Below are 27,760 nucleotides of genomic sequence, written 5' to 3'. Positions count from 1 at the left end.
CCATGTGATGGAGAGTACCATGTGTGATGGGTGATGGAGAGTACCATGTGTGATGGGTGATGGGGAGTAGCATGTGTGGTGGGTGATGGGGAGTACCATGTGTGATGAAGGATGGAGAGTACTATGTGTGATGAAGGATTGAGAGTACCATGTGTGATGGGAGGAGGTCAGTACCATGTGATGGAGAGTACCATGTGTGATGAAGGATGGAGAGTACCATGTGTGATGGGTGATGGAGAGTACCATGTGTGATGAAGGATGGAGAGTACCATGTGTGATGAAGGATGGAGAGTACCATGTGTGATGAAGGATGGAGAGTACTATGTGTGATGAAGGATGGAGAGTACCATGTGTGGTGGGTGATGGGGAGTACAATGTGTGATGAAGGTTGGAGAGTACCATGTGTGATGAAGGATGGAGAGTACCATGTGTGATGGGAGGTGGTGAGAACCATGTGTGATGAAGGATGGAGAGTACCATGTGTGATAAAGGATGCGGAGTACAATGTGCGACGGTGAGAACCGTATGTGAAGAGTGATGGGGAGTACTATGTATGATGGGAGGAGGTGAGTATTATGTATGATGGGAGGAGGTGAGTACTATGTATGATGGGGGGAGGTGAGTACTATGTATGATGGGAGGTGGTGAAGCGTGGTGGGAGGAGGTGAATACCATGTATGATGGGAGGTGGTGAAGCATGATGGGAGGAGGTGAGTAGTATGTATGATGGGAGGTGGTGAAGCGTGGTGGGAGGAGGTGAGTACCATGTATGATGGGAGGCGGTGAAGCGTGGTGGGAGGAGGTGAGTACCATGTATGATGGGAGGCGGTGAAGCATGATGGGAGGAGGTGAGTAGTATGTATGATGGGAGGTGGTGAAGCGTGGTGGGAGGAGGTGAGTACTATGTATGATGGGAGGCGGTGAAGCGTGGTGGGAGGAGGTGAGTACCATGTATGATGGGAGGTGGTGAAGCGTGGTGGGAGGAGGTGAATACCATGTATGATGGGAGGTGGTGAAGCATGATGGGAGGAGGTGAGTAGTATGTATGATGGGAGGTGGTGAAGCGTGGTGGAAGGAGGTGAGTACCATGTATGATGGGAGGTGGTGAAGCGTGGTGGGAGGAGGTGAGTGCCATGTATGATGGGAGGTGGTGAAGGGTGGTGGGAGGAGGTGAGTACCATGTATGATGGGAGGTGGTGAAGGGTGGTGGGAGGAGGTGAGTACTATGTATGATGGGAGGCGGTGAAGCGTGGTGGGAGGAGGTGAGTACCATGTATGATGGGAGGTGGTGAAGGGTGGTGGGAGGAGGTGAGTACCATGTATGATGGGAGGTGGTGAAGGGTGGGGGGAGGAGGTGAGTACCATGTATGATGGGAGGTGGTGAAGGGTGGGGGGAGGAGGTGAGTACCATGTATGATGGGAGGTGGTGAAGCGTGGTGGGAGGAGGTGAGTACCATGTATGATGGGAGGTGGTGAAGGGTGGGGGGAGGAGGTGAGTACCATGTATGATGGGAGGTGGTGAAGCGTGGTGGGAGGAGGTGAGTGTCATGTTTGATGGGAATTGGAGAGTAGAATTAGTGGCTTGTGGTTGCCTCTCCCAACCAATCAGGGTTCAGCAGAGCAAGGCCGGTGGTGTGTATAGTCCCATCTGGGACAGTAGCTGGTCTGGGGCTCATAGTTGTCCGTTATGTTTTAGACCATCGTCAGTCGTCTCATCACATCCACCACCCTCTGTCCTCTCACCTCCCTCCTGACTCCAACCGGGATCCTCGCAAACACAAAAAGAAGAAAAAGAGAAGAAGGGCCTCCGTCCCTGGAGATACCCCGGGTACCATCCAGGAAAGGGAAGAGGAGGAGGAAGAGGAAACTGATGGGGAGAAAACACCTGATGAAGACTTACAGGTGCGTCCTGTGATGGCGCTATACTCTTCACACTTCCATTGAAGAAAACTGTGCAGAACATTCCTTCTTTCTTCTCCTTTCTTTTAGTTCTTCCCGGTGGAGGATGATATCTCTCAGAGAAGTTCTGGGTTGGTCCTGGTTTCATCTGCAGACTCTGGAGTCAAGGAACAGAAGGTGGAGCCATCAGGGTAAGTAGATGGTAAACCTGAGGCTTTGAGCCATGACCTGTGCCAAGAGCCATGATCTGTGCCAAGAGCCATGATCTGTGCCCAGAGCCTTTACCTGTGCCAAGAGCCATGATCTGTGACAAAAGCCATGCACTGTTCTCAGAGCCATGACCTGTGCCCCAAGTCATGATTTGTGCCCTGAACCTTGTCCTGTGCCAAAAGCCATGATCTGTGCCAAAAGCCATGATCTGTGCCCAGAGCCATCACCTGTGCCCAGAGCCATGACCTGTGGCAAGAGCCATGACCTGTGCCCAGAGCCATGACCTGTGCCCAGAGCCATGACCTGTGCCGAGAGCCTTGACCTGTGCCAAGAACCATGACCTGTGCCCAGATCCATGACCTGTGGCAAGAGCCATTATCTGTGCCAAAAGCCATGATCTGTTCCCAGAGCCTTGTCCTGTGCCAAGAGCCATGATCTGTACAAAAAGCCATGATCTGTGTCCAGAGCCTTGACCTGTGCCAAGAGCCTTGACCTGTGCCCAGAGCCATGACTTATGCCCAGAGCCCTAACATGTGCCAAGAGCCAAGATCTGTGCCCAGAGCCTTGTCCTGTGCCAAGAGCCATGATCTGTGTCACGAGCCATGACCTGTGCCAAGAGCCATGACCTGTGCCCAGAGCCTTGACCTGTGGCAAGAGCCATGATCTGTGCCCAGAGCCTTGACCTGTGCCAAGAACCATGACCTGTGCCCAGAGCCTTGACCAGTGGCAAGAGCCATGACCTGTGCCCAGAGCCTTGACCTGTGTCCAGAGCCATGATCTGTACCCATAGCCATGATCTGTGCCCATAGCCATGATCTGTGCCCATAGCCATGATCTGTGCCCAGAGCCATGATCTGTGCCCAGAGCCTTGACCTGTACCCAGAGCCATGACCTGTGCCCAGAGCCATGATCTGTGCCCAGAGCCATGACCTGTGCCCAGAGCCATGACCTGTGCCCAGAGCCATGACCTGTGCCTGTACATGCTATTCCTTGTGGTCCATACCCATTGTACTGAACTTGTGTGTTTACAGGGAAGAACAGAAACCATGCAGCTCTCCAGTGTCTGAGGTAGCTAGCACCTCACGCCCCCCTCATCGACAACCTCCCCATCGTAGCTACAGCCTTACAGAACGTCGGAGAATTGGTAGTATGACCCACCCTGAGGAGGCACACTATCATCTTGTGCCCACCGATGAGACTGAAGCTCAGACTCTAGCATCAGCTGACCTGGACTACATGAAAAGTGAGTGTCCCGGTCCTGTTGTATGAAGGTCTAACAGAGGGATTGTCTGCAGAGCAGAACCCCCTTCCTCAGGGGAATCGGTGATGGGTAAAGGCCTGGAAGATACAGCTCTTCAAGAGGACTGTATGGAAATCACAGAAGAAAAGGCCAAGTGCCCCATCAATCTGCCCCCCTCCCTCTTGCAGAAATTTCCATATTGTACCCAAATGTACAAATACTGGAACCACCTTCTTTTTTCTACAATCTGTTGTAACCAGAACCCCAAGACCAGAAGAAGGCCTCCGATGTGTGGAATTATCTCCTCATACTTAGACCTCTAATTACTACCTTTCTGGGCTACAACTACCCCATCTACCACCTTCCTGGACTACTAATACCCCATCTACCACCTTCCTGGACTACTAATACCCCATCTACCACCTTCCTGGACTAATAATACCCCATCTACCACCTTCCTGGACTACTAATACCCCATCCATTGCTTCTCTGGACTACTAATACCCAATCTACCACCTTCCTGGACTACTAATACCCCATCTACCACCTTCCTGGACTAATAATACCCCATCTACCACCTTCCTGGACTACTAATACCCCATCTACTACCTTTCTGGACTACAACTACCCCATCTACTACCTTTCTGGACTACAAATACCCCATCTTCTACCTTTATGGACTACAAATACCCTAGCCATTATTCTTCTGGACTACAAATACCCCATCTACTAATTTTCTGGACTACTAATACCCCATCCATTGTTTCTCTGGACTACTAATACCCAATCTACCACCTTCCTGGACTACTAATACCCAATCTACCACCTTCCTGGACTAATAATACCCCATCTACCACCTTCCTGGACTACTAATACCCCATCTACTACCTTTCTGGACTACAACTACCCCATCTACTACCTTTCTGGACTACAAATACCCCATCTTCTACCTTTATGGACTACAAATACCCTAGCCATTATTCTTCTGGACTACAAATACCCCATCTACTAATTTTCTGGACTACTAATACCCCATCCATTGTTTCTCTGGACTACTAATACCGCATCTACCACCTTCCTGGACTACTAATACCCCATCTACCACCCTCCTGGACTACTTATACCCCATCCATTGTTTCTCTGGACTACTAATACCCCATCCATTGTTTCTCTGGACTACTAATACCCCATCCACATCCTTTCTGGACTCCTAATACCCCTTCCACTGATTCTCTGGACTAATAATACCTGGTCCACTGACTTTCTGAAGTACGAATACTCCAAATCACTATCTTTCTGGACTGCTGATACCCCATATACTAACTCTGGACTACCCCATCCATTGCCAATCTGAACAACGTATACCCATCCACTGACTCTCTGGACTACTAAAACCCATCCACTGCCTCTCCAGGCTGCAAATATCTCAGCCGATCTTCTGCTGTATCTGTAATACGTCAGTTTAATGTCTCTCTACACTTCTAATACTCCATCCGCAATTGTTCGATACTCTGAATCCCCAGTACCCCATCCAATGTCTTCGTACTCCTCCCCTCTCTGGATCTCTAATACCCCAGACAATGTAACTCCAGATCACTAGCTCATGTGATACTTCAGACCTGAGAAGGGGGCCCTTGGTCCCTCAAAGGCTTGTTCACGTTGATGCTTTCAATAAATAAAGGTTTCAGCAGACAGTCCCGCGACATCCATTGCTGTATGTATCTGGTGTCTTACCAAGCCTTTCATATGCCATCCAATGCCTCTCCAGATTGCTGCAACCCAGCCAAGATCCCTCCTATCCCGTCAAATGTCTTACCGGATCTCATGCCCCATCCAATGAGCTCTCTGGAGCTCTGTTGTGCGTTGCACCCATAAAATCTCCATCAATTGTTTTCCCAATCTCCTAACATCCCATCCAGTATCTCTTCCGAAGGTTGTTACCCATCCAGTGCACCTCTTCCTCTTCTGTCTAGAGTCCTTAGGGCCAGGAAGATGATGGCGAGACGACCATATTCTGCTACAGTGAAGTGAGACTTTTTTTTTTCTTAGCCAACCTCAGGTAGTCCCTAACTTCTCTCCATTTCTTAGGTCATAGATTTGAGGACTTACCTGCTGTACGTAGACATCTTGTGCGTAAAACCAAAGGACAAGTGGTTCACATCACCAAAGACCACAAAGAGAGACAACCACACAGGAAAAGTGTCACCCTACAACCCCACGAGGTGAGTAAAGCTTGTGTACTGTGGGTCACGTATGTTGTATGTGTCTCATGAAGGACAGTTATAAAAACACCCAACATATTGTCTAATGACGTGATGGATAACCACCAATGATTGATAAAACCCACCAGGTGTTTGTGGAACTGAATGAGCTGGTCCTAGACAAGCACCAAGAATTACAATGGAAGGAGACGGCTCGTTGGATAAAGTTTGAGGAGGACGTTGAAGCAGAGACAGACCAATGGGGAAAACCACACGTGGCTTCTCTCAGTTTCCGAAGTCTGCTGGAACTAAGACGAACGCTGTCACATGGTAACTCCAAGTTATAATTGTTTGAGATGTAGGGATCCTGGGAGTTTGATGGCAGGGCCATGGAGGAACCTCTAATACTCTAAAAATGATGGGATATTTGGGGGAGATTGGGTGTATAGATAATCTGTAATGTTAGAAAGGGGTGTTAGAGTACGTGGAGGGAGAAGTAGGGAGTGAAGGAGGTGGGGGTTGGTCTTATGGTGGAAGGTGTAGGAAGTGTAGGAGGAGGGTTTTCCAGTCATGGAGAGATGTGTAGGAGGAGGGTGTTGGAGTTAAGCAGGAGGTGTTTAGGTGGGGGGGTCAAAGTTATACTGGGAGGTATATGGAAAGTATGAGGAGAGTGTTGGGGTATGAAGGAAGCTGTAAGGGGTGCAGGTATAAGAGGAAACGGGTTCAGAGTTACAGTGTGAGGTGTAGGGAATGTAGGAGGAAGAGACTGGATTTGTGGTGGGAGGTGTAGGGAGTGTTGGACGAGGAGATTGGATTTATGAAAGGAGATATAGGAGAAGGGGGTCAGAGTTATGGTGGGAGATGAAGGGAGTGAAGGAGGAGGGTGCTAGTATATGATGGGAAGTGTAGGGTGTCTATTAGGAGAAGGCTGGAGTTGTGTTGAGAGTTGTGGGGGTATAGGAGGTTGGGGTCATGTTGAGAGGTGTGGGGGTATAGGAGGAGGTTGGGGTCATGTTGAGAGTTGTGGGGGAATAGAAGGAGGTTGGGGTCATGTTGAGAGTTGTGGGGGTATAGGAGGAGGTTGGGGTCATGTTGAGAGGTGTGGGGGTATAGGAGGAGGTTGGGGTCATGTTGAGAGTTGTGGGGGTATAGGAGGAGGTTGGGGTCATGTTGAGAGGTGTGGGGGAATAGAAGGAGGTTGGGGTCATGTTGAGAGTTGTGGGGGTATAGGAGGAGGTTGGGGTCATGTTGAGAGGTGTGGGGGAATAGGAGGAGGTTGGGGTCATGTTTAGAGGTGTGGGGGAATAGGAGGAGGTTGGGGTCATGTTGAGAGGTGTGGGGGTATAGGAGGAGGAGGTTGGGGTCATGTTGAGAGGTATGGGTGTATAGGAGGAGGTTGGGGTCATGCTGAGAGGTGTAGGGAGTGTGGGAGGCTGGATTTATGGTGGGGGCTGTAGGGAGCTGTAGGGAGTGTTGGGGGTTGGATTTATGGTGGGAGCTGTAGGGAGTGTTGGTGGTTGGATTTATGGTGGGAGCTGTAGGGAGTGTTGAGGGTTGGATTTATGGTGGGAGCTGTAGGGAGTGTTGGGGGTTGGATTTATGGTGGGAGGTGTAGGGAATGTAGGAGGTTGGATTTATGGTGGGAGCTGTAGGGAGTGTTGGGGGTTGGAATTTTGGTGGGAGGTGTAGGGAGTGTTGGGGGTTGGATTTATGGTGGGAGCTGTAGGGAGTGTTGGGGGTTGGATTTATGGTGGGAGCTGTAGGGAGTGTTGGGGGTTGGATTTATGGTGGGAGCTGTAGGGAGTGTTGAGGGTTGGATTTATGGTGGGAGCTGTAGGGAGTGTTGGGGGTTGGATTTATGGTGGGAGGTGTAGGGAATGTAGGAGGTTGGATTTATGGTGGGAGCTGTAGGGAGTGTTGGGGGTTGGAATTTTGGTGGGAGGTGTAGGGAGTGTTGGGGGGTTGGATTTATGGTGGGAGCTGTAGGGAGTGTTGGGGGTTGGATTTATGGTGGGAGCTGTAGGGAGTGTTGGGGGTTGGATTTATGGTGGGAGGTGTAGGGAATGTAGGAGGTTGGATTTATGGTGGGAGCTGTAGGGAGTGTTGGGGGTTGGATATTTGGTGGGGGCTGTAGGGAGTGTTGGGGGGGTGAAGGAGGTCTGGACGAAGCGTGGCGTGCAATCCTGCGCACACAGTTGACGGTTTTTGCCGTTTCCTGCCAGGTGCTGTTCTTCTAGACCTGGACCAGAGAACTCTCCCTGGAATTGCTCATCAGGTGGTGGAGCAGATGATCATTAGTGACCAGATAAGAGCGGAGGATCGAGCGAACATACTGAGAGCTTTACTCCTAAAACACAGGTAGATGGACATACATGATATCACATATAGTATACACGTGTAGAAAGGGGTCAGATGTATGTACAAGCAGGGAGAGGCACCGGTATGTACACACTGATAGGGGTTCTGTATGTACATGGTGGGAATCACATATAGAAGCAGGCAGAGACGTGCACATGTACTGTATGTATACACCTAGAGAGGCACATATACTGTATGTACACACAGGTAACTCTGCATGTATGTACACAAGGAATGGGCAATTATATAGACATGCCTAGAGGGACATATGGCACCACATAAGAATACAGCTATACATACAGGTAGGTACACCTATACATACAGGTAGGTACACCCATACATACAGGTAGGGTACACCCATACATACAGGTAGGGTACACCCATACATACAGGTAGGTACACCCATACATACAGGTAGGGTACACCCATACATACAGGTAGGGTACACCCATACATACAGGTAGGGTACACCCATACATACAGGTAGGGTACACCCATACATACAGGTAGGTACACCTATACATACAGGTAGGGTACACCCATACATACAGGTAGGTACACCCATACATACAGGTAGGTACACCCATACATACAGGTAGGTACACCCATACATACAGGTAGGTACACCCATACATACAGGTAGGGTACACCCATACATACAGGTAGGTACACCTATACATACAGGTAGGTACACCCATACATACAGGTAGGGTACACCCATACATACAGATAGGGTACACCTATACATACAGGTAGGTACACCCATACATACAGGTAGGTACACCCATACATACAGGTAGGGTACACCCATACATACAGGTAGGTACACCTATACATACAGGTAGGGTACACCCATACATACAGGTAGGGTACACCCATACATACAGGTAGGGTACACCCATACATACAGGTAGGTACACCCATACATACAGGTAGGTACACCTATACATACAGGTAGGGTACACCCATACATACAGGTAGGGTACACCCATACATACAGGTAGGGTACACCCATACATACAGATAGGGTACACCTATACATACAGGTAGGTACACCCATACATACAGGTAGGTACACCCATACATACAGGTAGGGTACACCCATACATACAGGTAGGGTACACCTATACATACAGGTAGGTACACCCATACATACAGGTAGGTACACCCATACATACAGGTAGGGTACACCTGTATATACAGGTAGGGTACACCCATACATACAGGTAGGTACACCCATACATACAGGTAGGGTACACCCATACATACAGGTAGGTACACCTATACATACAGGTAGGTACACCCATACATACAGGTCGGGTACACCCATACATACAGGTAGGTACACCTATACATACAGGTAGGGTACACCCATACATACAGGTAGGTACACCCATACATACAGGTAGGTACACCTATACATACAGGTAGGGTACACCCATACATACAGGTAGGGTACACCCATACATACAGGTAGGTACACCCATACATACAGGTAGGTACACCTATACATACAGGTAGGTACACCCATACATACAGGTCGGGTACACCTATACATACAGGTAGGGTACACCCATACATACAGGTAGGTACACCTATACATACAGATAGGGTACACCCATACATACAGGTAGGTACACCCATACATACAGGTAGGGTACACCCATACATACAGGTAGGGTACACCCATACATACAGGTAGGTACACCCATACATACAGGTAGGGTACACCCATACATACAGGTAGGGTACACCCATACATACAGGTAGGGTACACCTATACATACAGGTAGGTACACCTATACATACAGGTAGGTACACCCATACATACAGGTAGGGTACACCCATACATACAGGTAGGGTACACCCATACATACAGGTAGGGTACACCTATACATACAGGTAGGTACACCTATACATACAGGTAGGTACACCCATACATACAGGTAGGGTACACCCATACATACAGGTCGGGTACACCCATACATACAGGTAGGTACACCTATACATACAGGTCGGGTACACCTATACATACAGGTAGGGTACACCCATACATACAGGTAGGTACACCCATACATACAGGTAGGTACACCTATACATACAGGTAGGGTACACCCATACATACAGGTAGGTACACCCATACATACAGGTAGGTACACCCATACATACAGGTAGGGTACACCCATACATACAGGTAGGTACACCCATACATACAGGTAGGGTACACCCATACATACAGGTAGGGTACACCCATACATACAGGTAGGTACACCCATACATACAGGTAGGGTACACCCATACATACAGGTAGGGTACACCCATACATACAGGTAGGTACACCCATACATACAGGTAGGTACACCTATACATACAGGTAGGGTACACCCATACATACAGGTAGGTACACCCATACATACAGGTAGGTACACCCATACATACAGGTAGGGTACACCCATACATACAGGTAGGTACACCCATACATACAGGTAGGTACACCCATACATACAGGTAGGGTACACCCATACATACAGGTAGGTACACCCATACATACAGGTAGGTACACCCATACATACAGGTAGGGTACACCTATACATACAGGTAGGGTACACCCATACATACAGGTAGGTACACCCATACATACAGGTAGGTACACCTATACATACAGGTAGGTACACCTATACATACAGGTAGGGTACACCTATACATACAGGTAGGGTACACCCATACATACAGGTAGGTACACCCATACATACAGGTAGGTACACCCATACATACAGGTAGGTACACCCATACATACAGGTAGGTACACCTATACATACAGGGACTGGTGCTGGTTGGTTTTTTACTGCCGGGAATTTCATGTATTTCAGTCACCCGAGCGATGAGAAGGACTCGTTTTCACGGAATATTTCAGCGGCCAGTCTGGGTTCTCTGCTTGGACATCACAGCACCAATCACATTTCTCAGAACAGTGAGCCCAACCTAACAGACCCTTTAATGGGTGGAGATCCCTCAGACCAGGAGACAAAAATCGATATAGAACGGGAGGTAAGATGTGTACATGGGGATGGGGGAGGGGTGGGCAATGCCTGGCTGTCATTATAACCTGAGCAACGTGTCTCCCCAGAGAGAATCTCTTCCATCTCTACCCACAATCCAGCGCTCCAAGTCCAAACATGAACTAAAACTCCTGGAAAAGATTCCCGAGAATGCCGAGGCCAGCGTGGTGCTGGTTGGTGAGTGTCTATGGGAACTTCTGGTATGGATGTGGTGGACAATATGAAGGTAGCAATGGATTCCGGGTTCCAGGAGATGATCCCCTTCGTCAGGCCAGTGTTACCTACGGACCAGGCCGGTCAGGATGGTGATTGGGGGGTTATTTGCCACAACAGGAACATCTAATCAGAGAATATGGATGATCGGAGCCATAGGGTCGTATTGTTGGAGTTCTGTAACTCAACCATACTCCTTCCCAGTAGATGTTGGGTGCTGGTTGGTGAGTGTCTATGGGAACTTCTGGTATGGATGTGGTGGACAATATGAAGGTAGCAATGGATTCCGGGTTCCAGGAGATGATCCCCTTCGTCAGGCCAGTGTTACCTACAGACCAGGCCGGTCAGGATGGTGATTGGTGGGTTATTTGCCACAACAGGAACATCTAATCAGAGAATATGGATGATCGGAGCCATAGGGTCGTATTGTTGGAGTTCTGTAACTCAACCATACTCCTTCCTAGTAGATGTTGGGTTAAGTTCAGGGAGAATAAATGGAACGTTGGTCTCAATTTCCATCTAATAAGTCACCACTGTGAAGGTTTCAGATTATGTATCAGGTCCCTAAATATGGCTTTCGTACATGGACCAGTACATGGATTCTGTAAGGGTGACCCAGCTGGCCCAATACTGAGTGACATTTTCCTTGCTGTCCCACCAGGCTGTGTGGAGTTCCTTGATCAGCCTACCATGGCATTCGTGCGGCTCCAGGAGGCGGTGGAGCTGGACTCTGTGTTGGAGGTCCCCATCCCGGTGCGTTTTCTCTTCGTTCTCCTGGGACCCAGCACTGCCAATATGGACTATCATGAGATTGGAAGGTCCATCTCCACCCTCATGTCAGATAAGGTGAGTCCAGACACTCTTCCTAGCAGTAGAAGGTTTTCCGGAAGCAGTAGAAGGAGTCTGGAATTGAGTGTATGATTTCATCATGAGAGACGTGTAAATACAGATGGGGAGAGAACTCCAAACCTGGTTGCTACTCACGTTTAGGCCCTGCTTTATGAAGTGCCATATGGGTGACCTTCTGCATTTATATGTTTCTACAACACAATCAAATGAACCTCCATCTTAGGATCCATGTACCTGAGATCACACAAAGAGAGGAGCTTCTCATGGTGTCATTGTAATATATACTGTATATACTGCCTATACATTCTATTCAACAGACGTTATTCATTTCAGTATTGCTTTTAACTGTGCGCCCACCTTTGTTTCGTCTCCTCCGCTCTCCTTCTCCCGTGCCCATCCTTACTCCTCATCCCTTTAGGCCTCAGAGTTGTCCTGATTATCCTGTCTGTCCTCTCCTTGCTGTGCACCTTTGTGATCCTCCCCATGTATATCCCCCCAGTCCTTCCACGAGGCTGCCTACCTTGCTGATGACCGCCAGGATCTTCTGACCGCCATAAACGAGTTCTTGGACTGCAGCGTGGTGCTGCCGCCCTCTGAGGTGATGGGCGAGGAGCTTCTACGATCTGTGGCCCTCTTCCAGAGAGAGATGCTCCGAAGACGCCAAGGCCAAGAGAAGAAGGTGGCAGAAGAAGTCAGCACTACCAAAGATAAAGGTGAGCCGGATGAGCCTTGTCCTCTGCTACACCATAAGGAAGGACGCTGGACTGCCTTTAAAAGTTGGGGATTGAAGCGGTGAAAGGAAGGTTGAATTCCCGCTTGGGATATGTCCATCACATTGGCCAGCTTTCTGAAGAAAACTGTTCGGCCTTCCTTCACAATGGCCAGATTTTCAGCACTGGCCATTGTGAAGGAAGGTTGAATTTCCGCTTGGGATATGTCCTTCACATTGGCCAGCTTTCTGAAGAAAACTGTTCGGTCTTCCTTCACAATGGCCAGATTTTCAGCACTGACCATTGTGAAGGAAGGTTGAATTCCCACTTGGGATATGTCCTTCACATTGGCCAGCTTTCTGAAGAAAACTGTTCGGCCTTCCTTCACAATGGCCAGATTTTCAGCACTGGCCATTGTGAAGGAAGGTTGAATTCCCGCTTGGGATATGTCCTTCACATTGGCCAGCTTTCTGAAGAAAACTGTTCGGCCTTCCTTCACAATGGCCAGATTTCGCAGCACTGGCCATTGTGAAGGAAGGTTGAATTCCCTCTTGGGATATGTCCGTCACGTTGGCCAGCTTTCTGAAGAAAACTGTTCGGCCTTCCTTCACAATGGCCAGATTTCCCAGCACTGGCCATTGTGAAGGAAGGTTGAATTCCCGCTTGGGATATGTCCGTCACGTTGGCCAGCTTTCTGAAGAAAACTGTTCGGCCTTCCTTCACAATGGCCAGATTTTGCAGCACTGGCCATTGTGAAGGAAGGTTGAATTCCCGCTTGGGATATGTCCGTCACGTTGGCCAGCTTTCTGAAGAAAACTGTTCGGCCTTCCTTCACAATGGCCAGATTTTCAGCACTGACCATTGTGAAGGAAGGTTGAATTCCCGCTTGGGATATGTCCGTCACATTGGCCAACTTTCTGAAGAAAACTGTTCGGCCTTCCTTCACAATGGCCAGATTTCGCAGCACTGGCCATTGTGAAGGAAGGTTGGCATAACTTAGATTTGAACTTGTTTTGTGGGCCAAGCCTAAGCTTCATACCTGTGACGTGGAAGTGGACATCATGATAACGGCTCTTTTACTGTATACCATGTGGGAGGAAATGTAAGTTCCAGTATGTTTTCAGCTCCTTGTTTCCCCTCTGTCTTCAGATCTGTTCACAAAAGCTGCCGTGTCAGACGGAGGAGACGATGATCCCCTACGGAGGACTGGCAGACCATTTGGGGGCCTCATAAGAGATATCCAAAGACGTTATCCCAAATATCCAAGTGATTTCCGCGACGCGCTGAATGCACAATGCATGGCGGCTGTCATCTTCATTTATTTTGCGGCACTGTCCCCTGCAATTACTTTTGGGGGACTTCTGGGTGAGTTGATTGTTCTTTGCGATGATCATCTCTCCATCTCTGTACTCAATATCTTTTCATACTCCTCTTCATCAAACATCCCTGATCATTTGCACAACTGTACTCTGTGTCTCTCCATCACCCCCATGTAACATATCTCTTCATCATTTGCTACACCTCCATGCATGTCTGTTGGGCTCTACACTTTCACATGATCGTGTTTCCTCCTCAGGTGAGAAGACAAAAGGTTTGATTGGGGTATCAGAACTCATCATTGGAACCTGCATACAAGGAGTGATATTTTGCCTCCTGGGGGCCCAGCCACTACTTGTTGTTGGATTTTCGGGACCCTTACTGGTGTTTGAAGAAGCTTTTTACACGGTGAGGTTTGCATAAAAGGTAATCAAGTAAATGTTGATTAGGTAAGGAGAGCATACCTGGGAAACCTCGGGGAAGAGGAATTAGGGAAGAATGGAGGAAGGAAATCAAGACCTTGGCTAATGCATAGTAGACACCAGGACATGTGTGGTGTAGAGTCCAGAAAAAGAGAGAAGCAGAGTGATAAGGATACATGATAAGGGGAACCTGCTAGTGTGCAGTAGAGTGATTCTGGGATTTGGTGGTTGAAATGCAGAAGGCAGAATGAGATGTAGACTTGTTGCCATTGGATGGACATTCTAATAAACAATCCTCTTTCGTGAACAGTTCTGCTCTGCAAATGGTTTGGAATACTTGGTTGGCCGTGTGTGGATTGGCGCTTGGCTAATAGTCATTGTGGTGGCCACTGTGGCCTGCGAAGGAAGCTTCTTGGTTCGCTTTGTCTCACGTTTTACGCAGGAAATTTTCTCCATTCTTATTTCCCTCATCTTCATCTATGAGACCTTCTACAAGCTGGTCAAGGTAAGACTTTCAGTCCCTCTTTCATGTTCTTCATTTTCCTAAAGCCATGACAGGCGATTCTGATCTATAAGTCCCACCATCCATCTCCACCACCATCTGCTCCTCGCCTGTGGCCTGACCTGCTTGTCTTTGGCTGTATTTGTCCTTCATCTTTCGCCCAACACGGAATCCTAACTTTCTATCGTTTGACATTTACATGCAGATTTTTGTTTTTTCTGTTTCAGGTTTTTCAGGAGCATCCTCTTACGAACTGCATCACCGAAAACCTGACGGAGCTTGAAGACATGAATGTGACCAGCATCTCACTACAGAACAGCACCGCAGTGCCCATCCGCATTCTGGGACAGCCGAACACCGCGCTCCTCTCTCTAGTTCTCATGGCCGGAACTTTTTTTATAGCTTTCTTTTTGCGTAAACTGAAGAACAGTAACTTCTTCCCTGGAAGGGTGAGTGACTCCCGAATGGCTGCGCTAAGTCATGTTGGTGAACAGTGCAGTATGGATACTTATCGGTGTCTAAAAATGTCACGCTCACCCTAACCTCGGTATTAACGCTGAACTCATTCTCAGGAACCTTAATCCAACTTACTCAAAGCTAAACCTCAACACCTACCAACCCAAACCTCAACACCTACAAACCCAAGCCACAACACCTACAAACCCAAACCTCAACACCTACAAACCCAAACCTCAACACCTACAAACCCAAACCTCAACACCTACCAACCCAAACCTCAACACCTACAAACCCGAACCTCAATACCTACAAACCCGAACCTCAACACCTACAAACCCGAACCTCAACACCTACAAACCCAAACCTCAACACCTACAGACCCAAACCTCAACACCTACAAACCCAAACCTCAACACCTACAAACCCAAACCTCAACACCTACAGACCTAAACCTCAACACCTACAAACCCAAACCTCAACACCTACAAACCCAAACCTCAACACCTACCAAGCCAAACCTCAACACCTACAAACCCAAGCCTCAACACCTACCGACCCAAACCTTAACACCTACAAACCTCAACACCTACAAACCCGAACCTCAACACCTACAGACCTAAACCTCAACACCTACAAACCCAAACCTCAACACCTACAAACCCAAACCTCAACACCTACAAACCCAAACCTCAACACCTACAGACCTAAACCTCAACACCTACAAACCCAAACCTCAACACCTACAAACCCAAACCTCAACACCTACCAACCCAAACCTCAACACCTACAAACCCAAACCTCAACACCTACAAACCCAAACCTCAACACCTACAGACCTAAACCTCAACACCTACAAACCCAAACCTCAACACCTACCAACCCAAACCTCAACACCTACAAACCCAAACCTCAACACCTACCAAGCCAAACCTCAACACCTACCAACCCAAACCTCAACACCTACAAACCCAAACCTCAACACCTACAGACCTAAACCTCAACACCTACAAACCCAAACCTCAACACCTACAAACCCAAACCTCAACACCTACCAACCCAAACCTCAACACCTACCAACCCAAACCTCAACACCTACAAACCCAAACCTCAACACCTACAGACCTAAACCTCAACACCTACAAACCCAAACCTCAACACCTACCGACCCAAACCTCAACACCTACAAACCCAAACCTCAACACCTACAAACCCAAACCTCAACACCTACAGACCTAAACCTCAACACCTACAAACCCAAACCTCAACACCTACAAACCCAAACCTCAACACCTACCAAGCCAAACCTCAACACCTACAAACCCAAGCCTCAACACCTACCGACCCAAACCTTAACACCTACAAACCTCAACACCTACCGACCCAAACCTTAACACCTACAAACCTCAACACCTACAAACCCGAACCTCAACACCTACAAACCCAAACCTCAACACCTACCAAGCCAAACCTCAACACCTACCAAGCCAAACCTCAACACCTACAAACCCAAGCCACAACACCTACAAACCCGAACCTCAACACCTACCAACCCAAGCCTCAACACCTACAAACCCGAACCTCAACACCTACAAAGCCAAACCTCAACACCTACAAACCTAAACCTCAACACCTACAAACCCAAACCTCAACACCTACAAACCCAAACCTCAACACCTACAAACCTAAACCTCAACACCTACCAAGCCAAACCTCAACACCTACAAACCCAAGCCACAACACCTACAAACCCGAACCTCAACACCGACCAACCCAAACCTCAAGACCTACAAAACCAAACCTCAACACCTACAAACCCAAACCTCAACACCTACAAACCTAAACCTCAACACCTACCAAGCCAAACCTCAACACCTACAAACCCAAACCTCAACACCTACAAACCCAAACCTCAACACCTACAAACCCGAACCTCAACACCTACAAACCCAAGCCACAACACCTACAAACTCGAACCTCAACACCTACAAACCCAAACCTCAACACCGACCAACCCAAACCTCAACACCTACAAACCCAAGCCACAACACCTACAAACTCGAACCTCAACACCTACAAACCCAAACCTCAACACCTACCAACCCAAGCCTCAACACCTACAGACCTAAACCTCAACACCTACAAACCTACACCTCAAAACGTGATCCATAACCTAATGCCTAACCCTTTTTTTTCGATAAGTTCATTAAAGGTCTATCACTGAAAAGTTCTTGTGGAAAATCAAGCATATCACTGAAATGAAACAAAGAAGTCAGCACAGAAGAAGCGCATAGAAATATCAGCTAGGGCTTCCCCTATTGGTTCCTATTCCCCATTCTCCAAACCCTTTTCTGGATAAACCAGACTGCCCCCTTCTCCCTGAGTCCTTTCCAAACAGAGCATAGGCGTCCTCCGTCTCCACAGATCTCCATAGTCCAAATCTTCATCCTTCAAATGACTTCTCAGCCTCATAATATCTAAGAGTCACTTCGCTGCCATTGATTACCCCCTTGTCCATCATTCCATCATTCCACTCTCAAACTCTTCTCAGTTTATATTTGACCCCTTCATGTCCAACCCTCCAATCTGCAATGCTTCTTTTTATGATGCAACCTCTACCTCTCCATCCCTCTACTCTCCAACTCTTCTCTGTATGACCCACCTCTACCTCTCCATCCCTCTACTCTCCAACTCTACTCTGTATGACCCCACCTCTACCTATCCATCCCTCTACTCTCCAACTCTTCTCTGTATGACCCCCACCTCTACCTATCCATCCCTCTACTCTCCAACTCTACTCTGTATGACCCTCCTCTACCTATCCATCCCTCTACTCTCCAACTCTTCTCTGTATGACCCCCACCTCTACCTATCCATCCCTCTACTCTCCAACTCTACTCTGTATGACCCACCTCTACCTCTCCATCCCTCTACTCTCCAACTCTTCTCTGTATGACCCCACCTCTACCTATCCATCCATCTACTCTCCAACTCTTCTCTCTATGACCCCACCTCTACCTATCCATCCCTCTACTCTCCAACTCTACTCTGTATGACCCCACCTCTACCTATCCATCCCCCTACTCTCCAACTCTACTCTGTATGACCCCACCTCTACCTATCCATCCCTCTACTCTCCAACTCTTCTCTGTATGACCCCACCTCTACCTCTCCATCCCTCTACTCTCCAACTCTTCTCTGTATGACCCCACCTCTACCTATCCATCCCTCTACTCTCCAACTCTTCTCTGTATGACCCCACCTCTACCTCTCCATCCCTCTACTCTCCAACTCTTCTCTGTATGACCCCACCTCTACCTATCCATCCCTCTACTCTCCAACTCTTCTCTGTATGACCCCACCTCTACCTCTCCATCCCTCTACTCTCCAACTCTTCTCTGTATGACCCCCACCTCTACCTATCCATCCCTCTACTCTCCAACTCTTCTCTGTATGACCCCTCCTCTGCCTATCCATCCATCTACTCTCCAACTCTTCTCTGTATGACCCCCACCTCTACCTATCCATCCCTCTACTCTCCAACTCTTCTCTGTATGACCCCTCCTCTACCTATCCATCCCTCTACTCTCCAACTCTTCTCTGTATGACCCCTCCTCTACCTATCCATCCCTCTACTCTCCAACTCTTCTCTGCATGACTCCACCTCTACCTCTCCATCCCTCTACTCTCCAACTCTTCTCTGTATGACCCACCTCTACCTATCCATCCCTCTACTCTCCAACTCTTCTCTGTATGACCTCCACCTCTACCTCTCCATCCCGCTACTCTCCAACTCTTCTCTATATGACCCCACCTCTACCTATCCATCCCTCTACTCTCCAACTCTTCTCTGTATGACCCCTCCTCTACCTATCCATCCCTCTACTCTCCAACTCTTCTCTCTATGACCCTCCTCTACCTCTCCATCCCTCTACTCTCCAACTCTTCTCTGTATGACCCCACCTCTACCTATCCATCCCTCAACTCTCCAACTCTTCTCTGCATGACCCCACCTCTACCTCTCCATCCATCTACTCTCCAACTCTTCTCTGTATGACTCCACCTCTACCTCTCCATCCCTCTACTCTCCAAATCTTCTCTGTATGACCCCACCTCTACCTATCCATCCCTCTACTCTCCAACTCTTCTCTGTATGACCCCACCTCTACCTATCCATCCCTCTACTCTCCAACTCTTCTCTGTATGACCTCCACCTCTACCTCTCCATCCCGCTACTCTCCAACTCTTCTCTATATGACCCAACCTCTAGCTATCCATCCCTCTACTCTCCAACTCTTCTCTGTATGACCCCTCCTCTACCTATCCATCCCTCTACTCTCCAACTCTTCTCTGTATGACCCCACCTCTACGTATCCATCCCTCTACTCTCCAAATCTTCTCTGTATGACCCACCTCTACCTATCCATCCCTCTACTCTCCAACTCTTCTCTGTATGACCCACCTCTACCTATCCATCCCTCTACTCTCCAACTCTTCTCTGTATGACCCCACCTCTACCTATCCATCCCTCTACTCTCCAACTCTACTCTGTATGACCCCACCTCTACCTATCCATCCCTCTACTCTCCTCTGTATGACCCCACCTCTACCTCTCCATCCCTCTACTCTCCAACTCTTCTCTGTATGACCCCACCTCTACCTATCCATCCATCTACTCTCCAACTCTTCTCTCTATGACCCCACCTCTACCTATCAATCCCTCTACTCTCCAACTCTTCTCTGTATGACCCCACCTCTACCTATCCATCCATCTACTCTCCAACTCTTCTCTCTATGACCCCACCTCTACCTATCCATCCCTCTACTCTCCAACTCTACTCTGTATGACCCCACCTCTACCTATCCATCCCCCTACTCTCCAACTCTACTCTGTATGACCCCACCTCTACCTATCCATCCCTCTACTCTCCAACTCTTCTCTGTATGACCCCACCTCTACCTCTCCATCCCTCTACTCTCCAACTCTTCTCTGTATGACCCCACCTCTACCTATCCATCCCTCTACTCTCCAACTCTTCTCTGTATGACCCCACCTCTACCTCTCCATCCCTCTACTCTCCAACTCTTCTCTGTATGACCCCACCTCTACCTATCCATCCCTCTACTCTCCAACTCTTCTCTGTATGACCCCACCTCTACCTCTCCATCCCTCTACTCTCCAACTCTTCTCTGTATGACCCCACCTCTACCTATCCATCCCTCTACTCTCCAACTCTTCTCTGTATGACCCCTCCTCTGCCTATCCATCCATCTACTCTCCAACTCTTCTCTGTATGACCCCCACCTCTACCTATCCATCCCTCTACTCTCCAACTCTTCTCTGTATGACCCCTCCTCTACCTATCCATCCCTCTACTCTCCAACTCTTCTCTGCATGACTCCACCTCTACCTCTCCATCCCTCTACTCTCCAACTCTTCTCTGTATGACCCACCTCTACCTATCCATCCCTCTACTCTCCAACTCTTCTCTGTATGACCTCCACCTCTACCTCTCCATCCCGCTACTCTCCAACTCTTCTCTATATGACCCAACCTCTAGCTATCCATCCCTCTACTCTCCAACTCTTCTCTGTATGACCCCTCCTCTACCTATCCATCCCTCTACTCTCCAACTCTTCTCTCTATGACCCTCCTCTACCTCTCCATCCCTCTACTCTCCAACTCTTCTCTGTATGACCCCACCTCTACCTATCCATCCCTCAACTCTCCAACTCTTCTCTGTATGACCCCACCTCTACCTATCCATCCCTCTACTCTCCAAATCTTCTCTGTATGACCCCACCTCTACCTATCCATCCTTCTACTCTCCAACTCTTCTCTGTATGACCCCACCTCTACCTCTCCATCCCTCTACTCTCCAACTCTTCTCTGTATGACCCCTCCTCTACCTATCCATCCCTCTACTCTCCAACTCTTCTCTGTATGACCCCACCTCTACCTATCCATCCCTCTACTCTCCAACTCTTCTCTGTATGACCTCCACCTCTACCTCTCCATCCCGCTACTCTCCAACTCTTCTCTATATGACCCAACCTCTAGCTATCCATCCCTCTACTCTCCAACTCTTCTCTGTATGACCCCACCTCTACCTATCCATCCCTCTACTCTCCAACTCTTCTCTGTATGACCCCACCTCTACCTATCCATCCCTCTACTCTCCAACTCTTCTCTGTATGACCTCCACCTCTACCTCTCCATCCCGCTACTCTCCAACTCTTCTCTATATGACCCAACCTCTAGCTATCCATCCCTCTACTCTCCAACTCTTCTCTGTATGACCTCCACCTCTACCTCTCCATCCCGCTACTCTCCAACTCTTCTCTATATGACCCAACCTCTAGCTATCCATCCCTCTACTCTCCAACTCTTCTCTGTATGACCCCTCCTCTACCTATCCATCCCTCTACTCTCCAACTCTTCTCTGTATGACCCCACCTCTACGTATCCATCCCTCTACTCTCCAAATCTTCACTGTATGACCCACCTCTACCTATCCATCCCTCTACTCTCCAACTCTTCTCTGTATGACCCACCTCTACCTATCCATCCCTCTACTCTCCAACTCTTCTCTGTATGACCCCACCTCTACCTATCCATCCCTCTACTCTCCAACTCTTCTCTGTATGACCCCCACCTCTACCTATCCATCCCTCTACTCTCCAACTCTTCTCTGTATGACCCCACCTCTACCTATCCATCCCTCTACTCTCCAACTCTACTCTGTATGACCCCACCTCTACCTATCCATCCCTCTACTCTCCTCTGTATGACCCCCACCTCTACCTCTCCATCCCTCTACTCTCCAACTCTTCTCTGTATGACCCCACCTCTACCTATCCATCCATCTACTCTCCAACTCTTCTCTCTATGACCCCACCTCTACCTATCCATCCCTCTACTCTCCAACTCTTCTCTGTATGACCCCACCTCTACCTCTCCATCCCTCTACTCTCCAACTCTTCTCTGTATGACCCCACCTCTACCTCTCCATCCCTCTACTCTCCAACTCTTCTCTGTATGACCCCACCTCTACCTATCCATCCATCTACTCTCCAACTCTTCTCTGTATGACCCCACCTCTACCTAACCATCCCTCTACTCTCCAACTCTTCTCTGTATGACCCCACCTCTACCTCTCCATCCATCTACACTCCAACTCTTCTCTGCATGATCCACCTCTACCTCTCCATCCCTCTACTCTCCAACTCTTCTCTGTATGACCCACCTCTACCTATCCATCCCTCTACTCTCCAACTCTTCTCTGTATGACCCACCTCTACCTATCCATCCCTCTACTCTCCAACTCTTCTCTGTATGACCCCACCTCTACCTCTCCATCCCTCTACTCTCCAACTCTTCTCTGTATGAGCCCATCTCTACCTATCCATCCCTCTACTCTCCAACTCTTCTCTGTATGACTCCACCTCTACCTATCCATCCCTCTACTCTCCAACTCTTCTCTGTATGAGCCCATCTCTACCTATCCATCCATCTACTCTCCAACTCTTCTCTCTAGGACCCCACCTCTACCTATCCATCCATCTACTCTCCAACTCTTCTCTGTATGACCCCACCTCTACCTATCCATCCCTCTACTCTCCAACTCTTCTCTGTATGAGCCCATCTCTACCTATCCATCCATCTACTCTCCAACTCTTCTCTCTAGGACCCCACCTCTACCTATCCATCCCTCTACTCTCCAACTCTTCTCTGTATGACCCCACCTCTACCTATCCATCCCTCTACTCTCCAACTCTTCTCTGTATGACCCACCTCTACCTATCCATCCCTCTACTCTCCAACTCTTCTCTGTATGACTCCACCTCTACCTATACATCCCTCTACTCTCCAACTCTTCTCTGTATGACCCCCACCTCTACCTATCCATCCCTCTACTCTCCAACTCTTCTCTGTATGACCCAACCTCTAGCTATCCATCCCTCTACTCTCCAACTCTTCTCTGTATGACCCAACCTCTACCTATCCATCCCTCTACTCTCCAACTCTTCTCTGTATGACCCCTCCTCTACCTATCCATCCCTCTACTCTCCAACTCTTCTCTGTATGACCCCCACCTCTACCTCTCCATCCATCTACACTCCAACTCTTCTCTGTATGACCCACCTCTACCTATCCATCCCTCTACTCTCCAACTCTTCTCTGTATGACCCCCACCTCTACCTCTCCATCCATCTACACTCCAACTCTTCTCTGTATGACCCCCACCTCTACCTCTCCATCCCTCTACTCTCCAACTCTTCTCTGTATGACCCCACCTCTACCTATCCATCCCTCTACTCTCCAACTCTTCTCTGTATGACCCCCACCTCTACCTATCCATCCCTCTACTCTCCAACTCTTCTCTGTATGACCCCCACCTCTACCTCTCCATCCCTCTACTCTCCAACTCTTCTCTGTATGACCCCACCTCTACCTATCCATCCCTCTACTCTCCAACTCTTCTCTGTATGACCCCACCTCTACCTCTCCATCCATCTACACTCCAACTCTTCTCTGTATGACCCCTCCTCTACCTCTCCATCCCTCTACTCTCCAACTCTTCTCTGTATGACCCCACCTCTACCTATCCATCCCTCTACTCTCCAACTCTTCTCTGTATGACCCACCTCTACCTATCCATCCCTCTACTCTCCAACTCTTCTCTGTATGACCTCCACCTCTACCTCTCCATCCCGCTACTCTCCAACTCTTCTCTATATGACCCAACCTCTAGCTATCCATCCATCTACTCTCCAACTCTTCTCTGTATGACCCCACCTCTACCTATCCATCCCTCTACTCTCCAACTCTTCTCTGTATGACTCCACCTCTACCTCTCCATCCCTCTACTCTCCAACTCTTCTCTGTATGACCCCACCTCTACCTATCCATCCCTCTACTCTCCAGCTCTTCTCTATATGACTCCACTTCTTCCTGTTAATCCTCTACAACTCTTCTCTTTATGACCCCAACCCTTTATGTCCATCCTTCTACTATACAACTCTTCTCCCTATGACCCCACTCCTCCCTGTCCATCTCTGTACTCTCCAACCCTTCACCCTATGACCCCGCTCCTCCCTGTCCATCCCTGTACTCTCCAACCCTTCTCCCTATGACCCCGCTTCTCCCTCTCCATATCTGTGCTCTCCAACCCTTCCTATGACCCCGCTCCTCCCTGTCCATTTCTGTACTCTCCAACCCTTCACCCTATGACCCCGCTCCTCCCTGTCCATCCCTGTACTCTCCAACCCTTCCTATGACCCCGCTCCTCCTTGTCCATCCCTGTACTCTCCAACCCTTCACCCTATGACCCCGCTCCTCCCTGTCCATCTCTGTACTTACCAACCCTTCTCCCTTAGACCCCACTCCTCCCTGTCCATCTCTGTACTCTCCAACCCTTCTCCCTATGACCCCGCTCCTCCCTGTCCATCTCTGTACTCTCCAACCCTTCCTATGACCCCGCTCCTCCCTGTACCCCCAACCCTTCTCCCTATGACCCCACTCCTTCCTGTCCATCTCTGTGCTCTCCAACCCTTCTCCCTATGACCCCGCTCCTCCCTGTCCATCCCTGTACTCTCCAACCCTTCACCCTGTGACTCCGCTCCTCCTTGTCCGTCTCTGTACTCTCCAACCCTTCTCCCTGTGACCCCGCTCCTCCCTGTCCGTCTCTGTGCTCCCCAACCCTTCCTATGACCCCACTCCTCCCTGTCCATCCCTGTACTCTCCAACCCTTCTCCCTATGACCCCGCTCCTCCCTGTCCATCCCTGTACTCTCCAACCCTTCCTATGACCCCGCTCCTCCCTGTCCATCCCTGTACTCTCCAACACTTCTCCCTATGACCCCGCTCCTCCCTGTCCATCTCTGTCCTCTCCAACCCTTCTCCCTATGACCCCGCTCCTCCCTGTCCATCTCTGTACTCTCCAACCCTTCTCCCTATGACCCCGCTCCTCCCTGTCCGTCTCTGTGCTCCCCAACCCTTCCTATGACCCCACTCCTCCCTGTCCATCCCTGTACTCTCCAACCCTTCTCCCTATGACCCCGCTCCTCCCTGTCCATCCCTGTACTCTCCAACCCTTCCTATGACCCCGCTCCTCCCTGTCCATCCCTGTACTCTCCAACCCTTCCTATGACCCCGCTCCTCCCTGTCCATCTCTGTACTCTCCAACCCTTCTCCCTATGACCCCGCTCCTCCCTGTCCATCTCTGTACTCTCCAACCCTTCTCCCTATGACCCCGCTCCTCCCTGTCCATCTCTGTACTCTCCAACCCTTCTCCCTATGACCCCGCTCCTCCCTGTCCATTCCTGTACTCTCCAACCCTTCCTATGACCCCGCTCCTCCCTGTCCATCCCTGTAATCTCCAACCCTTCCTATGACCCCACTCCTCCCTGTCCATCTCTGTGCTCTCCAACCCTTCTCCCTATGACCCCGCTCCTCCCTTTCCATCCCTGTACTCTCCAACCTTTCACCCTATGACCCCGCTCCTCCCTGTCCATCCCTGTACTCTCCAACCCTTCCTATGACCCCGCTCCTCCCTGTCCATCCCTGTACTCTCCAACCCTTCCTATAACCCCGCTCCTCCCTGTCCATCTCTGTACTCCCCAACCCTTCCTATGACCCCGCTCCTCCCTGTCCGTCTCTGTACTTTCCAACCCTTCTCCCTATGACCCCGCTCCTCCCTGTCCATCTCTGTACTCTCCAACCCTTCCTATGACCCCGCTCCTCCCTGTCCATCTCTGTGCTCCCCAACCCTTCCTATGATCCCGCTCCTCCCTGTCCGTGTCTGTGCTCCCCAACCCTTCCTATGACCCCGCTCCTCCCTGTCCGTCTCTGTGCTCCCCAACCCTTCCTATGACCCCGCTCCTCCCTGTCCATCTCTGTGCTCTCCAACCCTTCACCCTATGACCCCGCCCCTCCCTGTCCATCTCTGTGCTCTCCAACCCTTCTCCCTATGACCCCGCTCCTCCCTGTCCATCCCTGTACTCTCCAACCCTTCCTATGACCCCGCTCCTCCCTGTCCATCTCTGTACTCCCTAACCCTTCTCCCTATGACCCCGCTCCTCCCTGTCCATCCCTGTACTCTCCAACCCTTCCTATGACCCCGCTCCTCCCTGTCCATCTCTGTACTCCCTAACCCTTCTCCCTATGACCCCGCTCCTCCCCGTCCATCTCTGTACTCTCCAACCCTTCCTATGACCCCGCTCCTCCCTGTCCATCTCTGTACTCTCCAACCCTTCCTATGACCCCGCTCCTCCCTGTCCATCCCTGTACTCCCCAACCCTTCCTATGACCCCGCTCCTCCCCGTCCATCCCTGTACTCCCCAACCCTTCCTATGACCCCGCTCCTCCCTGTCCATCCCTGTACTCCCCAACCCTTCCTATGACCCCGCTCCTCCCTGTCCATCTCTGTACTCCCCAACCCTTCCTATGACCCCGCTCCTCCCTGTCCATCCCTGTACTCCCCAACCCTTCCTATGACCCCGCTCCTCCCTGTCCATCCCTGTACTCCCCAACCCTTCCTATGACCCCGCTCCTCCCTGTCCATCCCTGTACTCCCCAACCCTTCCTATGACCCCGCTCCTCCCTGTCCATCTCTGTACTCCCCAACCCTTCCTATGACCCCGCTCCTCCCTGTCCATCCCTGTACTCCCCAACCTTCTCCCTATGACCCCGCTCCTCCCCGTCCATCTCTGTACTCTCCAACCCTTCCTATGACCCCGCTCCTCCCTGTCTATCTCTGTACTCTCCAACCCTTCCTATGACCCCGCTCCTCCCTGTCCATCTCTGTACTCTCCAACCCTTCCTATGACCCCGCTCCTCCCTGTCCATCCCTGTACTCTCCAACCCTTCCTATGACCCCGCTCCTCCCTGTCCATCTCTGTACTCTCCAACCCTTCCTATGACCCCGCTCCTCCCTGTCCGTCTCTGTACTCTCCAACCCTTCCTATGACCCCGCTCCTCCCTGTCCATCTCTGTACTCTCCAACCCTTCCTATGACCCCGCTCCTCCCTGTCCATCTCTGTACTCTCCAACCCTTCCTATGACCCCGCTCCTCCCTGTCCATCTCTGTACTCTCCAACCCTTCTCCCTATGACCCCGCTCCTCCCTGTCCATCTCTGTACTCCCCAACCCTTCCTATGACCCCGCTCCTCCCTGTCCATCTCTGTACTCTCCAACCCTTCCTATGACCCCGCTCCTCCCTGTCCATCTCTGTACTCTCCAACCCTTCCTATGACCCCGCTCCTCCCTGTCCGTCTCTGTACTCTCCAACCCTTCCTATGACCCCGCTCCTCCCTGTCCATC

At 49.9% G+C, this 27,760-nt stretch overlaps 1 protein-coding gene across 2 annotated transcripts in view; it reads left to right on the top strand.

The window, feature by feature from the left end:
- The window catches only part of LOC149435125 (anion exchange protein 2-like), a 90,058-nt gene that overhangs the window by 53,756 nt on the left and 8,542 nt on the right, over positions 1-27,760 (top strand). For both annotated transcript variants that reach the window (XM_089662988.1, XM_089662987.1), the window contains exons 4-17: positions 1,697-1,902; positions 1,990-2,090; positions 3,141-3,352; positions 5,438-5,571; positions 5,700-5,880; positions 7,773-7,908; positions 10,779-10,956; positions 11,036-11,144; positions 11,842-12,026; positions 12,529-12,742; positions 13,889-14,104; positions 14,316-14,464; positions 14,789-14,983; positions 15,208-15,429. In XM_089662988.1, the coding sequence (XP_089519114.1) occupies positions 1,697-1,902; positions 1,990-2,090; positions 3,141-3,352; positions 5,438-5,571; positions 5,700-5,880; positions 7,773-7,908; positions 10,779-10,956; positions 11,036-11,144; positions 11,842-12,026; positions 12,529-12,742; positions 13,889-14,104; positions 14,316-14,464; positions 14,789-14,983; positions 15,208-15,429 (2,438 nt within the window). The remainder of the gene's footprint in view (positions 1-1,696; positions 1,903-1,989; positions 2,091-3,140; positions 3,353-5,437; positions 5,572-5,699; positions 5,881-7,772; positions 7,909-10,778; positions 10,957-11,035; positions 11,145-11,841; positions 12,027-12,528; positions 12,743-13,888; positions 14,105-14,315; positions 14,465-14,788; positions 14,984-15,207; positions 15,430-27,760) is intronic.

This window comes from Staurois parvus, unplaced genomic scaffold, assembly GCF_062004578.1.
Source record: "Staurois parvus isolate SC_StPar_1 unplaced genomic scaffold, SC_StPar_1.0 ptg001600l, whole genome shotgun sequence".
Classification (NCBI taxonomy): Eukaryota; Metazoa; Chordata; class Amphibia; order Anura; family Ranidae; genus Staurois; species Staurois parvus.
The sequence above is the reverse complement of the archived record's forward strand: the minus strand, read 5'-3'. Positions and strand labels throughout refer to the sequence as shown.